This window comes from Pholcus phalangioides, unplaced genomic scaffold, assembly GCF_987345545.1.
Source record: "Pholcus phalangioides strain wild (caught in Gottingen) unplaced genomic scaffold, Ppha-v1.0 ptg000005l_1, whole genome shotgun sequence".
NCBI classification, from domain to species: Eukaryota; Metazoa; Arthropoda; class Arachnida; order Araneae; family Pholcidae; genus Pholcus; species Pholcus phalangioides.
In genome coordinates this window covers 11359768-11372856 of record NW_028301598.1, presented here as the reverse complement: position 1 = coordinate 11372856, position 13089 = coordinate 11359768, and the positions used below count along the sequence as shown (strand labels likewise).

Genomic DNA, 13089 nt, shown 5'->3' with positions numbered 1-13089 from the left:
CAGAAAATCGTAGTCATTCATCGTAGTGACGCCACTGCCGTCGTCATACGCCGGCGACGAGCATCTGGTATGTGAAGCGGGATCATTATGCGTCGTTTTCATTAGCCGGCCGGAAATCGCAGCTCTGTGCCCCAACGAGCGATAAAACGCGTGAATTCGATTTCAACCATCCCATCATCTTCTAAGTTAACGTGGCTTCGTATCCGAAGACTAATTTTCAAATACCAATTCATTAAAATACTTCAAAACACGTCGCTAAAATGGATTTTGTTTTGATTTCTGTTTGATTTTTAAATCCCGTTAACGGACACTTCTGCAATGAGTGAAACGAAGACTTCAATGTATTCCGTTATACACCGTATTCACGAACACTCCCCGTTAGAGAGCAGAAATTTCGGTCCCATGGGCGTCAAGGCCCCATTCAAAAATACGGGAGCCATGGATTCATTACCATATGTGTGGCTGTAAATAAATCGATATATTTTCCATCAATAGAATTTCAAGTTCTGGTTTTTTAAAGCAGTTATCGCAAAATATTATACGCAATCAATACAATAAGATCCAGTTTTACGGACCCCAACATTTTGAGGGCCGGTGCGACCGCACCTGCCAAAGTCCGGCTCCGATAACTGTATATTATTTTGTCCCAGAACAGGAAAGTCGGAAGGAACAACGATACAGGTCTTTCGGAGAGCGATGTCTGGTCAGTAGACCTGTTGACGAGCAACTGAATCGGGAGGTTTAGTTCATGATTCCGGAAAGTTTTACAGACATATCTTCATAAGAACAGTATCCACCCACCCTGAAGGATACACGTGAATTCCAAGATAATGGGATCGATAGCATAGATAAAAACATCATGCATATGGCAATCAAATATACGCTATCTTCCTAGGGGGAAAAAATCAACTGATACAAGCATTGCAGTTTAATCCTCACTACTCCACGTTGACCCTATTTATGTGGATACCAGTGGGTCATGGCAACACCCCCCCCCCCTTCTTTAGCGGGTGTTGGTCAAGGCCAAAGCGCTGAGTAGTATTCTTTTCCCAAAAGAGAGCACACTTCCCTTTCCCTACTAATGAACAAAACGATAAAATGAACCAATTCTGTAATCTGATAAAAAAATGAATGAAAGAGACAGAGAAAGAGAGGCGTTGGTTCACTTAGAAGATTAATTAATCTTTTCGTTGGTTGGGGGTCAAGTACTTACAAGAGAGAGTTGTTAGATGAGGAATAAAACTGAAATTAATCACATCCCATCAAATGATTTATGTATAAATTTTATGATGCTATAAAGCCTTTGATTTATTAAAGCCTTTGATCTATAAAGCCTTTTATTTATGACCTTTTTGCAATTTCCGAGATGGTGTCCACATAATATATCCACACGTTTCAGTAATTAGGACTGATTGATCCTGACTGGACTGTAAATGCCAATCAGGTTGCAATGAGATCACTTAAAGAGTTATACGGCATTAATAAATCAATTATAGAAAGTATAATATCAGCTGATCCTGCACATGGGGTTGAGAAGAAGCACAGATTATACGTCAATGTTACATCATGGGAATTCACATTAAAAGTCAGACAAATATTTCATCCATTGCAGGGCTTGGCAAATCAAAGAGGAATTTAGGTGCCAGCCAAATTTCTTAGAGCAGAGATTTCTAACAGCACTTTATTAATTTATTTTCTTAGTGTCTATTCAGCACTGCAACTATGTACTCTGTCACTCAAGAACAAGCAATCAGTTTGGCAGCCCTTTAACTTTGAACAAATAAAGGGTGAAATCAATGGGCTATCTGATTATTATGTGAGGTGAACTTAGAAAAAAAAAAAGTTTCATTCCCTCCACAGGGAATTTCACTCAGGACATCTTGCATATCAGGCAAGTGCACTGACCATTATAAAACACAGAGAGACCATACCTTTTCCCTTAAAACAGGCACAGTAGCATGACTTGCTGAGCGGAAAAAATCAGCCATCTCTATTGTTTGCTACCTGGAGGCCATTAGCTGAAGTTAAGAGGCTACTATTACTACTACAACTTGACTGTACATGCATCTCGTACACATTCCTCTATGGAATTCTTAACAAATTGGTATATGCCGAAATGTGCATGTACATGCTGTGAACCTAATGCGAAGATTGTTTCTGCATAATGCTTGCTATGTGTAGTGCTGTCACCTTCCATCAATTTTTCTAACCATAAGTGAAGTTTGATGACTGAATAATTGTACCGTTGTAGGCCTGTTGCTCTCTGTAGCGAGACTTTTTAGTTACGAGAGGCTGTGCAATATCTATACTCAACAAATTCATGCTACTATGCATGTTTTAAGGGGAAAAAAGATCATCTCACTGTAGTGCAATGGTCAGTGGGGTTGTCCAGTATGCAACAAGTCCTGGGTTTGATTCTCGGTAGAAACAATGACACTTTTTTTTCCAAGCTCACCTCAGCATAATATCCAAATAGCCTATTGATTTCACGTATCTTGGCCAAGCAACAATCATTGAAATAAAGGGTGAATTCAACACCCACTCGCCTGTGCCTACATTTGACTCCAAAGCAATTTGGGTAGAAGCCTAATATTTGTTTTTGTTTGATTTGTAAATCCCTGGGCATAAAATACAGTGAAACTCTAGTACTATAACGATGCTCAAAATACTTTGACCTTTGAAGACAGAACACACCCCACTTCCCCTCTCGGAGATATATTGAAGCGTTCCAGGAGGATGAGTGTATCTGGAAAATGCTGCAGAAAAGTTCTGTTGCACAGGATTTATCCTCATAAATGGAATATATAAACCACTATGGAAAGTTTGCTTAGACCAGAGAATGAAATAGTTTAATAGGAGATTATTATAATAGAGAGAATCGTTGAAAGATTTTCACTGCGAAATTGACTGCCTCATAGATGTTCATCTTCTCCGATCATCTCATTCACAGGTAGGATCCTTCAGACACGACCATGCCCGTGGGGAAATGTGCTTATGTCACTGTAGTGGCAGAGCCTGGTCGTGTGCAGTACATTCTGTGCAACTGACCATTTCAACAGCATTGTTGGGTTGGATGCATGGCATTCACATGAGAAATGGAAGGGAGTAGTGACAAGTCTCAAACCTGGATGACACATTTATCATTTATTTTTTTTACAGCAGGCATTTGGGGGGGGGGGTCCTCCTTCTAGTACCATCAGATTGGTAATGGTGTGGAGTTAATATCATGGATTGGTAATATCTTGGGAATAAAATAAGAATGAAACTATTGATAGAGATGTGATTCCCAAACAGAACCGATTTATGGCTTAGTTGCCTGTGGGTTACACAAATTTTACAGTCCTTCTATCTTCTCTAATCTTCTTGATCAATTATTCCTCAAATTTATCACCCTCGTCTGTAGCCTGCTTAGCCCCCTGCATATATGCCTCTGTGCATAAGTCACTCTTAAGTCCCATTTACATGTGCAATAAAATATCCCGGGAAGTTCCCGGTAACAGGAATTTTCACTACAACCCATTCACATGCCATTTAGTTTATGTTGGTATTCTCCTTCTTTTCGGAAGTCGTCACTGGCATAGGCGTACGCAGAATTTTATGAAGAGGAGTTTCAATTCTTTTTCTTTCTCAAGGGGGGGATTTTTAAGTTTTCGCCTGTAAAATAGCACTATAATCTCGATTTAAGGGGGTTAGAACCCCCAGTTGTGCATGCCAATGGTCACTGGTCACATGGGTTGAACGAGTGGTTGGCTCAAGATGGCGATGGAAGAGCTAACAGTAATTTCCGTGGCGCAAAGGATTATGGGAGAGGAGGTCAAAGTCACCCACCATTATTCTGCAACAAAGATGGGACTCTTTTAATGGAGCTCTGTCCCACCTTTTCCCCCCCTCCCCTTAAGGAAAAAAAGTTGCCTTGCAGGTAATAATAACCAAAGCTACCCCAATCTTGCACATGTGAACGGGGCTATAGGTTTGCATACTTTCTTTGTCACTTTTTGTTCACTGACCTAGTCTTTTATTCTCTTAGTCACTCTTTTGATCATTCACATGCTTGCACATGCTCTAGGTCACTTTTTTTGTCACATTTTTGGTCATTCACCGACTTGGTCCCTCACTCTCTAGGTCACTCCTATGCTCATGAACTCTTTTAGGTCTCTCACTCTTTAGGTATCACTCCCATGCTTGCACATTGTTTTGGTCACTCATACGCTTGCAAACGCTATAGATCACTCATTGATGCAGTCCCTTGCTTTATATGCAGAGGATGTATGGTTTTAGTGCCAGTGATATAAATTTTACCACTATTCCTTTTCAACCACTCATTCTACAAATTAACTGCTTCTCTGGTTATAGCCTACTAAGCCCCTCCCCCATAAATATGCTTCTGTTTATAAAGCAGTAAATCACAGCACTTAAAGGCCTCCTCACATAGGGATAATGAAGTTCGACGGAGATAGGCAACTTGGTATCAAAGTGGTCCAACACATACATTGCTATGATACTCCACAGATGAGGACTGAATATTGGCATATTGAAAAAGGGATATCCTACGTGACTGGATTGCTGGCAGCAATGAGTGCTAGTCGCTTGCCACATTAGTATCGCGGCTTTGAAATATTTCTCTATATTTCTGTCACTCTAGGATGAATGATGAACTACCACACATTGATTTAAACTTGTATATTATATAGAAATGTTCAATGATGGAACTCCCAGTTTCTCCCTGAACTGGAAGGCGTGTAAAGTAAATGTAGGTCATACATGCAGGGAAAATCCCATGCTCAGCGAGATAGACAAAGTTTATTCTTGTGTTTTTGAATGGAGACAGCAGAAACTCTGAGCATCCCAATAATGGATATTTACTAGACGAATTCATTTAGACTGAAATTATTATTATTATTATTAGCAGTTATTCATCAGAGCTCGCACTTACAGATAAGCCTGATTCCTTTTCCCGTAGAATGTGATGAATTTGGTATCCACTTTTCAGAATTCTGTAGCCATAACGAATAGTGTACAATGTGTGGATATGCCCATAATTTTCTTCTATTTTACCTTTTACAGCACAGTTAAAAGTTTAGGATGATACATTTTATTCACTACTAGAATTACTAAAAATTTGTTTTTTTTAATCTTGGTTTATAAGGTACAAGAAGATAACGAAATGAACTAAAGACTGTCGTTTCTTGGGCTTCGAGATTTCTTTAGTAAAGCCATGTGAGGAAGAACAGGCACCTCGTTGAAGTCAGCTTTACTTGAGATTGATTTCAGCATCCCTGTGTGAGAGGCCCTAAGGTTGCCAATGAAGTGTTTCAAGAGTGAATGGGGACAACTTACGACGGTGCCATGAACATAAAAAATCTTGGTAACCCCTAGTATATTGCATAAATATGTGTGTGGCATATTATGCATGGGAGAAAAATGTGTTCTCTACGATGTAATTGATGGAAGTGAGTTTGAGTAAAACATGGATGATCTCATAGGTGGACTTGCTCTTGTAGACTTTTGTATTTTTGAAGCTAAAATCTAACAGGATCTTTTTTATGCGGCTCGACTTCCTGTCATTGGCCGAGACCAATCCCTTGTTTCCATTGGACAATTGGTTCACTAACTCGATCCCTTTCTCTCAGTCACTCTTTTGGTCATTCATATGGTTGCACAGTTTTGGTCACTCGCATGCTTACAAACTCTCTAGGTCCCTCATTTGGTTACTCACTGACCTAGTTCATTGCTACCCAGGTAGAAGCAGATTTATGATTTTACTGCCTGTGGGCTAAGCTTATATAGCCCCTAAATTTTACTGCCATTCTTCCGTTCAATTAACATTTTGATTACGTAAATAAGCTGCTCCTCCGAACTTGCAGTCCAGGGCTATAGCTCACTAAGCCGCTTTGTAAATATGCTTCTGTTCCCAAACAGTAGGTATATCATAACATTTAAGGGTGCCAGAAAAGTGTTTCGAGACTAGACTGGGATGCCACGAATGTGAAAATCTTAAGAACCTGGGGCCAGAGGCAGGCACGTATCCAGGACAGTGTGACAGAGGAGCGAATTGTGGAAGTTCCTTCTATTGCCCTGTATTTTATGGGACAGACAAATTACCCTCTCATTATTCTGCTCTTGGGAAGGGTAGTCGTTAACATCACTCCCCACCCCCTCTAGATCTGCGCTTAAGCAAAGTCAGACATCTTCAGATTCAAATGGTAGATTCAGAAGGTAGACAACTTCAGCTGCGAATGAAGCTGAGGCAGATATCTTCAGCTGCAAAGGGAGCGCAGCCAGACAACTTCAGATTTGAATGGAACAAAGGCACACATCTTCAGCAGGGAAGGAAGCTGAGGCAAATATCTTTGGCTGTGAATGGCACGGAGGTAAGCGGATCCAGGGCGATGTGTCAGAGAAACGACTTGATTGTGAAGGTGCATCGGATCATCCCGTATTTTACTGGAAAACAAATTTTTAATTGGCTTTTGGGAGGGGTGATCGCCCTCCATTGTCCCCCTCTGGATCCACGCGAAGGGTACCTTCTCTTAGACCCGGGACAGACACCCATGCAAAATGGGTGTATATTTTTTCGGGGCCCATCCGGTGGGAATCCCTGGTATAATGCTTAAATACTTCTATGGAAAAAAAAAAAAAGCGAACCTCACCCATGCGTTGTTCTCTACGATGTAATCGATGGAAGCGAGTTTAAGTACCAGCAAAGCGCGGGCGATCTCGTAGGTGGACTTGCTCTTGTAGGCGTCTTTGGTGTTTTTGAAGCTCAAATCTAACGGGTCCTTCTCGTAGGTCTTGTCGTCGCTGTCTTTGGCGTCCACCGCCGAGTCGACGACTGTGGCGGAAGTCGATTTCCTGACGATGGCCGAGACGAATACTTTGTTCCCATTGGACAATCGGTTGTCGATCAGCAGCGATTTACAACGTCCGAATCTTTTCTGTTTCCTCAAGATAGACACAAACACGAAGCTTGCAGCCATAACACGGAGAGCGTAGACCCCCACACGATTACGTGACGACCGATGTAAACAACGCACTGCGCCGCGTTCGCGGCTTTTTAAAAAAATCGCGTCTAGCAACTGCTGCCACCTATGCTGAAGAAGGGGAAAAAAATAATAATGAGGGGTAAATTTCACATCATTTTTGGGTCTTTTTCCCATCAATAAATATTTAATTGCAAATTGAATTTATCTGTTGAACGTTTTGTTGTTTTCATTCAAACGAAAGTCAAATTTATGACATTAATTTTTTTTTGTTTACATTCTTTCAAAAGACGATCAAAGCCGTTCAGACGTATCAAAAATAGAGGTTATGGAAAATAAACAACTACATTACTAATTGCTCGATTCCCTCATTTTAATTCATTTATATTGAAGTAATTTCGATGTTTAATTTGAAGAAATTATTAATAGCGGTACTTGAACTTATATAAGTAAATATATATAAAGAAAATATGACTTCAAATCAAAATACAACTCCAAAGGTTACCGAGGAAGACAGGCTAGAATGGCTGCACACAGTCGAAAAAATGGAAGAAACGAGGCTGGCGGAAAATAGCATTCGAGCCAAGATGGCTAGAAAAATTCAAGAGAATCCATTCGTACCGATAGGTAGGTTATTGGAAATGTGAATAATGTGTATGTGATATTTACTGGCCAATATTTACTATGTGTAACTTGCGATGTAGCGTGTCCAGCATTTTTTGAAAAGATGTTATAATACACAGTTGGAAATGTGAGTCGTGTGTGTGTAATATTTACTATTTATTAATATTATTGAGCAAGCTAACATGCTCAATATCGTTTAGAAGAGGTAATGCTCATGTTGGGAATGTGAGTAATGTGTGTGTAACATTTACTATCTTCGAGTTTTCACCTCATTGCATTCGTTGATGCAATACCGCATGACGAAAAGAATCTTCATTTTTCTCGATTTTACCTACATACAGCACTCCAGTCTGGGAACAGAATGATATAGCTATAATATAATCCGCTTATTTCCTTGGCAACTTTTTTTTGGATAAGTTGCCAAGGCCGACAAAACGGCGCTGGTGTTGCCGTTTCCTCTCTTGATTTCTAGAAGGTTCTATACAATCATCTGTGTGCAGGTGGCACTAGTTCCACTGGGTTTTCGAACGGTTTTCTTCTTTGTTCACTCGCTTCTTTTCCTATGGCCTTCCATAATAGATCATGTTAGTCTTGGAGTATTTTTCACTGTGAATATCATTGCCTCTCAGGTTATACCTTTAATATCTCTGTTTTTATTACTTTTTTTGCATACTACCGTTATATCTGGAGTTTTAATCCAGCGTTTTTTTACTGACAGAGCCCACAAAGATTTTTGTGCCCTGATCAGTTCAAATAGAGTCAGAGTTTTTATTTTTTTATTATAAAGAATTTTTTTCTCATCAGGAGTGGCCATTGTATTAACCCTCTGGCTGCTCATCCCACGATTTCCACGGGTAACTCAAATGTAGCAAAATCTGCTCATCCTGCGATTTCCGCGGGCATGTGTTTTTCTTCCTTTATTTAGGAGCGCATCCCGTTTTTCCCCCGTTTAACCACTGAAATAAATTATACAGTATTAGACGTTTCATTTATGTTTTGGCCAACAGATGTCATTAGTTGTCCACTAAATTGCAGCATTTGAAAGCACATGGTATTACCGCTCAAACTTCACTTTTAAAATTCACTGAAAAAAATTAGGGAATGTTTGAAGCAATTTCGGTCCACAAATTGAGCAGTCAGAGGGTTAAAAGAGATATCAATTTTTATTTTTTATTTCCGAGTATTTGTTCCGAAATAATGTACTATTTTTCATTTACAGTGGAACTTTAGATAACGTGTAGTTTTGTTAACGAGCATAAATTTTGGATAAATTTTGACTCGGTTAATGAGCGATGATTCACATTTCGAGACACATTTTGTGCTTTGTTTGTTTATTTTCACAGTATTACAACTGAGCTGATGATTTTTTCTTTCGCCTATACACATGTTATAGAATTGTGGATAATATTCTCCTCTTAAGTCTCCAATAAGTGTACTTTGCTTGGAAAATTAACATAGGTGTGGGTGTGAATATTTACGATACGAAACTAGATGTAGTATTATTGCCATGCGTACTTGCACTCAAAGATTTTTTTTTTTTTTTCAAATTATGCTTGGAGGAAACTGTGGGCTGATTGCATTATTGAATGTGAATTTGTGGGGCTAGCTCATGGACAGGAGCCACCAGTTGTCGAAGAGATTGTGTGCTTGGGGAGGCCATGGACTGGAGGTTCATGAGGATGGTATTCAAGAACTAGTGGTGAAACATGTCTAGAAATTGATGGTAGATAAAGTTCTGGATCTCTTGCATGCACCAGCAAGAGTTTATGGACGATATCTCATCTTAGGAAGACAGAAGTAAGGAGAAGTCCCTCACACATAAAATGCGATTAGAGAGATGTGTGGAATGTGGGAATCTATTCAAAATTCTGTAGAAAAGGACAGCTCAAATAAAGCTGTGGCAGTTTGCGATCAATGAATCTGTCCAATGAACACTGCAATTTCCCATTTCCCAGAAATCCTAAAAAAAAGAGGCAAAAGCAAGTGTCATTGGATAAGGTTTTTTTTGAAAGTCACACAAAAAAAAAAAAGTTCGTAAACAACAGTGAGTCCGTAAATCATCCTACACGAAAGTCCTCCTTTCTCTTGTTGTTTAGAGTAAGTTGATTTGTAAACATTATCGTATAGTATGTTTATTTATGCCGTTATTTATATTATGTATATTTTAGTGTATTATATATTATTATTGTGTTTAATTATTGATTGCCATTTTTTTATTAGTCATTTTTATGTGAATGAATAATTGTGGAACAAATTATCAGAGTTTCCATTATTTCCTATGGGGAAGTTTGATTTAAAGAACAAGCTATTCGGATAACGAGCATGTTGGGGGGAACAAATTGAGCTCGTTAACAGAAGTTCCACTGTATATGTTTTATTTATAATCTGGATCTCTTGTTTAGTCTAAAATGTCTAATTTTTAATCTTGATACCTTACTCGCCTGTCACAAGGAAATACTAAAGATAGAGGTGGAGAATAAAGACTGTAATGAGCATGAAATCATGTTTTATGGAGATAAACAGCTTGGTACTATATTTTAGTGATGCAAAAAAAAAAAAAAAAAACGAAACTCACACGTTTCTGATGGATATTTCGATAATGGTATGGACAGCATTTGCTTCTAATGGTCAGACTTCCTTAACTTTTGAAATAGGCTGAAAAACTCTGATGCTTAAAGGAGATCCTTGAGAACAATTTGCTATTGATTGGAGAATATTTAAGGAGGACCAAATTTGGCATTTCAACATTATAATGTGTCTATCCAAAGATCTGCTGCCACAAAAAGTTCTTTAATTGTGAAAATGTATCAGGACTGGCCATTGATGATTCCTGACTTGAATACCATTAATGTACGGGGCATACTTATAATGAATGTGTTTGCAAATGCAGTATTTTTTTTTCGACTTTTGATTACTTGAAGAGCTCTATCGAGGAAGCATGTTACAGTTTGGATATTGAAACCCTACAGAATTTAATTAGATCGATGGAGGATAGTGTGTTTGAGGTTGTTAGAAAAAAAAAAATAAAAAGTCTATTAGCTATTAAAAGCCTGTAATTTTATTGAATCTGAATTTTCTCTAAACTTTTGAGACAGCCATTTTTTTATTTTCAGTACTATAAATATTCTAAATCTTTTGTAGAAATTTCTTTCCCTTATAAATGCAGAAATGCTTTATTTATTATCCATTAAAAGGTGCTAATTTTATTCTAAGTATTTTTTATTTTGTTATTTAAGAAAAGTGCGTAAAATAATTTTTTGAGACAAACTGTATTATACTTGAAACCTTGTCAGTGGACTTCCAAGTGAAAATGAAGCTACAAATTACAAGAGTTCAAAGAATCACGATTATACAAGGATGATGTCACTCTCCGGTACCATACAAAGGTTTTTAACAACTGGCTGTTGCGAAGATATATTTCGGAAAGAGAGAAAATTCAACTGCCCCTGCGGGGAATCGAACCCACGTCCTTTCACTTTCCGGGTGAACGCCCTAGTGGTCTAGTGTAGTCTAGTGGTCTAGGGCGTTCACCCGGAAAGTGAAAGGACGTGGGTTCGATTCCCCACAGGGGCAATTGAATTTTCTCTCTTTCCGAAATATATCTTCGCAACAGCCAGTTGTTAAAAACCTTCGTATGGTAGCGGAGAGGACAAGGACGTCATCCTTGTATAAGTCGCCATCTTGTGGCAGCGTCAGCAGTTGTGAGCTTGGCCTGAGTCTGGTCCGGCCGTCCATATACGGTCCCTTTCAGTGTACATGAGCTTCAAGGAAAGATTGAGAGATTCGGTGCCTCTGTAGTCTAGTGGTCTAGGGCGTTCACCCGGAAAGTGAAAGGACGTGAGTTCGATTCCCCTGCAGGGGCAGTTGAATTTTCTCTCTTTCCGAAATATATCTTCGCAACAGCCAGTTGTTAAAAAACCTTCGAATCACGATTAGTTTACGGCAATGAAACACAAGATTAGTCTTTGTCAAACAAGCCCTTCTTGCAAAATTCCAAAAAATTAGTTAAAAATAAGTCAAATAAGCCTAATAAATACTGTTTTAAGAAGTTTCAGTACACGCACAGTCAAAAATTACAGCTATCCTCGTTGTAGGTAGTTCGGAATTCTTGTCGTTCTAGTGTTAATACTTTTTTTAATACTTAAAATATAATGATTAATACATGGTCATGGAAAAATGGCATGACCTGCTTTTGTTCCCATGTACATGTTGTTAATGACTTTAAAAAGTAATGCAAATGTTGCTCTTTTTTAAAATTGTTTCCTACTTATTTTTCTAGGTATGGTAGCCACAGCAATCGCTCTCACATATGGCATCTATAGCATGAGAACAGGGGACAAAAAACGTTCTCAGTTGATGATGAGATTCAGAATCGGAGCGCAAGGTTTTACTATTGCTGCTATATTGATTGGAATAGTTTCAGCGGCTAACAAGAGGAAAGGATGAAGATATGTAAATAAAACTATTGTTTGCCTTATGTAGATGAGTGAAAAAAAAAGAATTAAAAAGAATTCTCATTGTTTAGACATGCTCTGTAAAATTCTCTTGCACTTTATTTTGGCCATTAGCGATTCATACATAAATATGAGGCATTATGTGGACATAGAGCGGACAGTTCCAGAGAATCCAGCACTAGGACCAGAAGTCTATTTGCACAAACCATAGCAAATAGCATTACAATGTGAAATTTCAAGGGTCGCATTATGTAATTTCTGTTATCAGTGACATCACAATGTTCTAACTATTCTTAAGCCAAGGTTAACAAAAACCTGAGTCTTTTCATGGTTTTTGACTACTGAAGCATAAGGAAAGCAAGTTATATATGTTGTAACCTATATGAATATAATAGAGTAATTTATGGCAATTATCATTTAATTATTATATCAGTAGTGGCTCGTCACAGAAAATTTCAGAGGGGTGCCACAATCGTTTTGCATTTTATTATAAGGGCAAGTGGCTGATTTAGTGCCAAGTAGGGCATTTGCTTCAGGCATCCTAATTTTGGAGGCCCTAAAATCTAAACATTGTAAGCTATATTCACTGACAAGCATATTTGACCTTGGAGGCTGTTCAAGAATTACGTGAGCAAATTTTTAGTTCTTTTTGACGACCCCCCCCCCCCCAGCAAAAGTCAGCCAACCAATGACCCCCACCCCGTTTCCCCTTGTCAGCAAAATTTCGTCATCAGCTCTGTCTCCTAGCGCATACTTGTGGGATTAGAGACGTATTTCCATTAGTCGTGTACTTGACTGGGCGTTCCACTTACAAAACTAAAAACTAAATGAAACCAGGCAGCAGGGTTCTGAAGGTTTAGAACCACTGCTCTAAGCCATATATGATAAACTCTTGGCCCGCGAACCAAATATGGCCCTTCGGGGCTATCTGATGTGGCCTGCCCCCAACACCTAATTTTGTAAAAATGAACTAAGCTGCACATTTTTACAGATCACTTAAGTGACACATTGCACAATTCCAGGGCATTTAA

The 13089-nt window shown here is 38.8% G+C and overlaps 2 protein-coding genes across 2 annotated transcripts in view; one reads left to right on the top strand and one right to left on the bottom strand.

Moving 5' to 3' along the window:
• The window catches only part of slgA (proline dehydrogenase slgA), a 58452-nt gene extending 51412 nt beyond the window's left edge, over nt 1-7040 (bottom strand). The window contains exon 1 of the mRNA XM_089232323.1: nt 6651-7040. Coding sequence (XP_089088449.1) covers nt 6651-6977 — 327 coding nt within the window. The 5' untranslated portion in view covers nt 6978-7040. The remainder of the gene's footprint in view (nt 1-6650) is intronic.
• Nucleotides 7041-7284: 244 nt separating this feature from the next.
• Nucleotides 7285-12128, top strand: LOC149086297 (HIG1 domain family member 2A, mitochondrial). Its single transcript, XM_089232322.1, has 2 exons — nt 7285-7607; nt 11884-12128. The coding sequence occupies exons 1-2, from the start codon at nt 7451-7453 to the stop codon at nt 12048-12050; spliced, it is 324 nt and encodes a 107-aa protein (XP_089088448.1). The 5' UTR covers nt 7285-7450; the 3' UTR covers nt 12051-12128.
• The last annotated feature ends 961 nt before the right edge of the window (nt 12129-13089 follow it).

Bases quoted from the DNA above. Each gene is read 5' to 3' on its own strand.
- LOC149086297 (XM_089232322.1), top strand. From the start codon at position 7,451: ATGACTTCAAATCAAAATACAACTCCAAAGGTTACCGAGGAAGACAGG. The intron at 7,608-11,883 runs GTAGGTTATTGG...TTATTTTTCTAG, and splicing joins GAATCCATTCGTACCGATAG to GTATGGTAGCCACAGCAATC.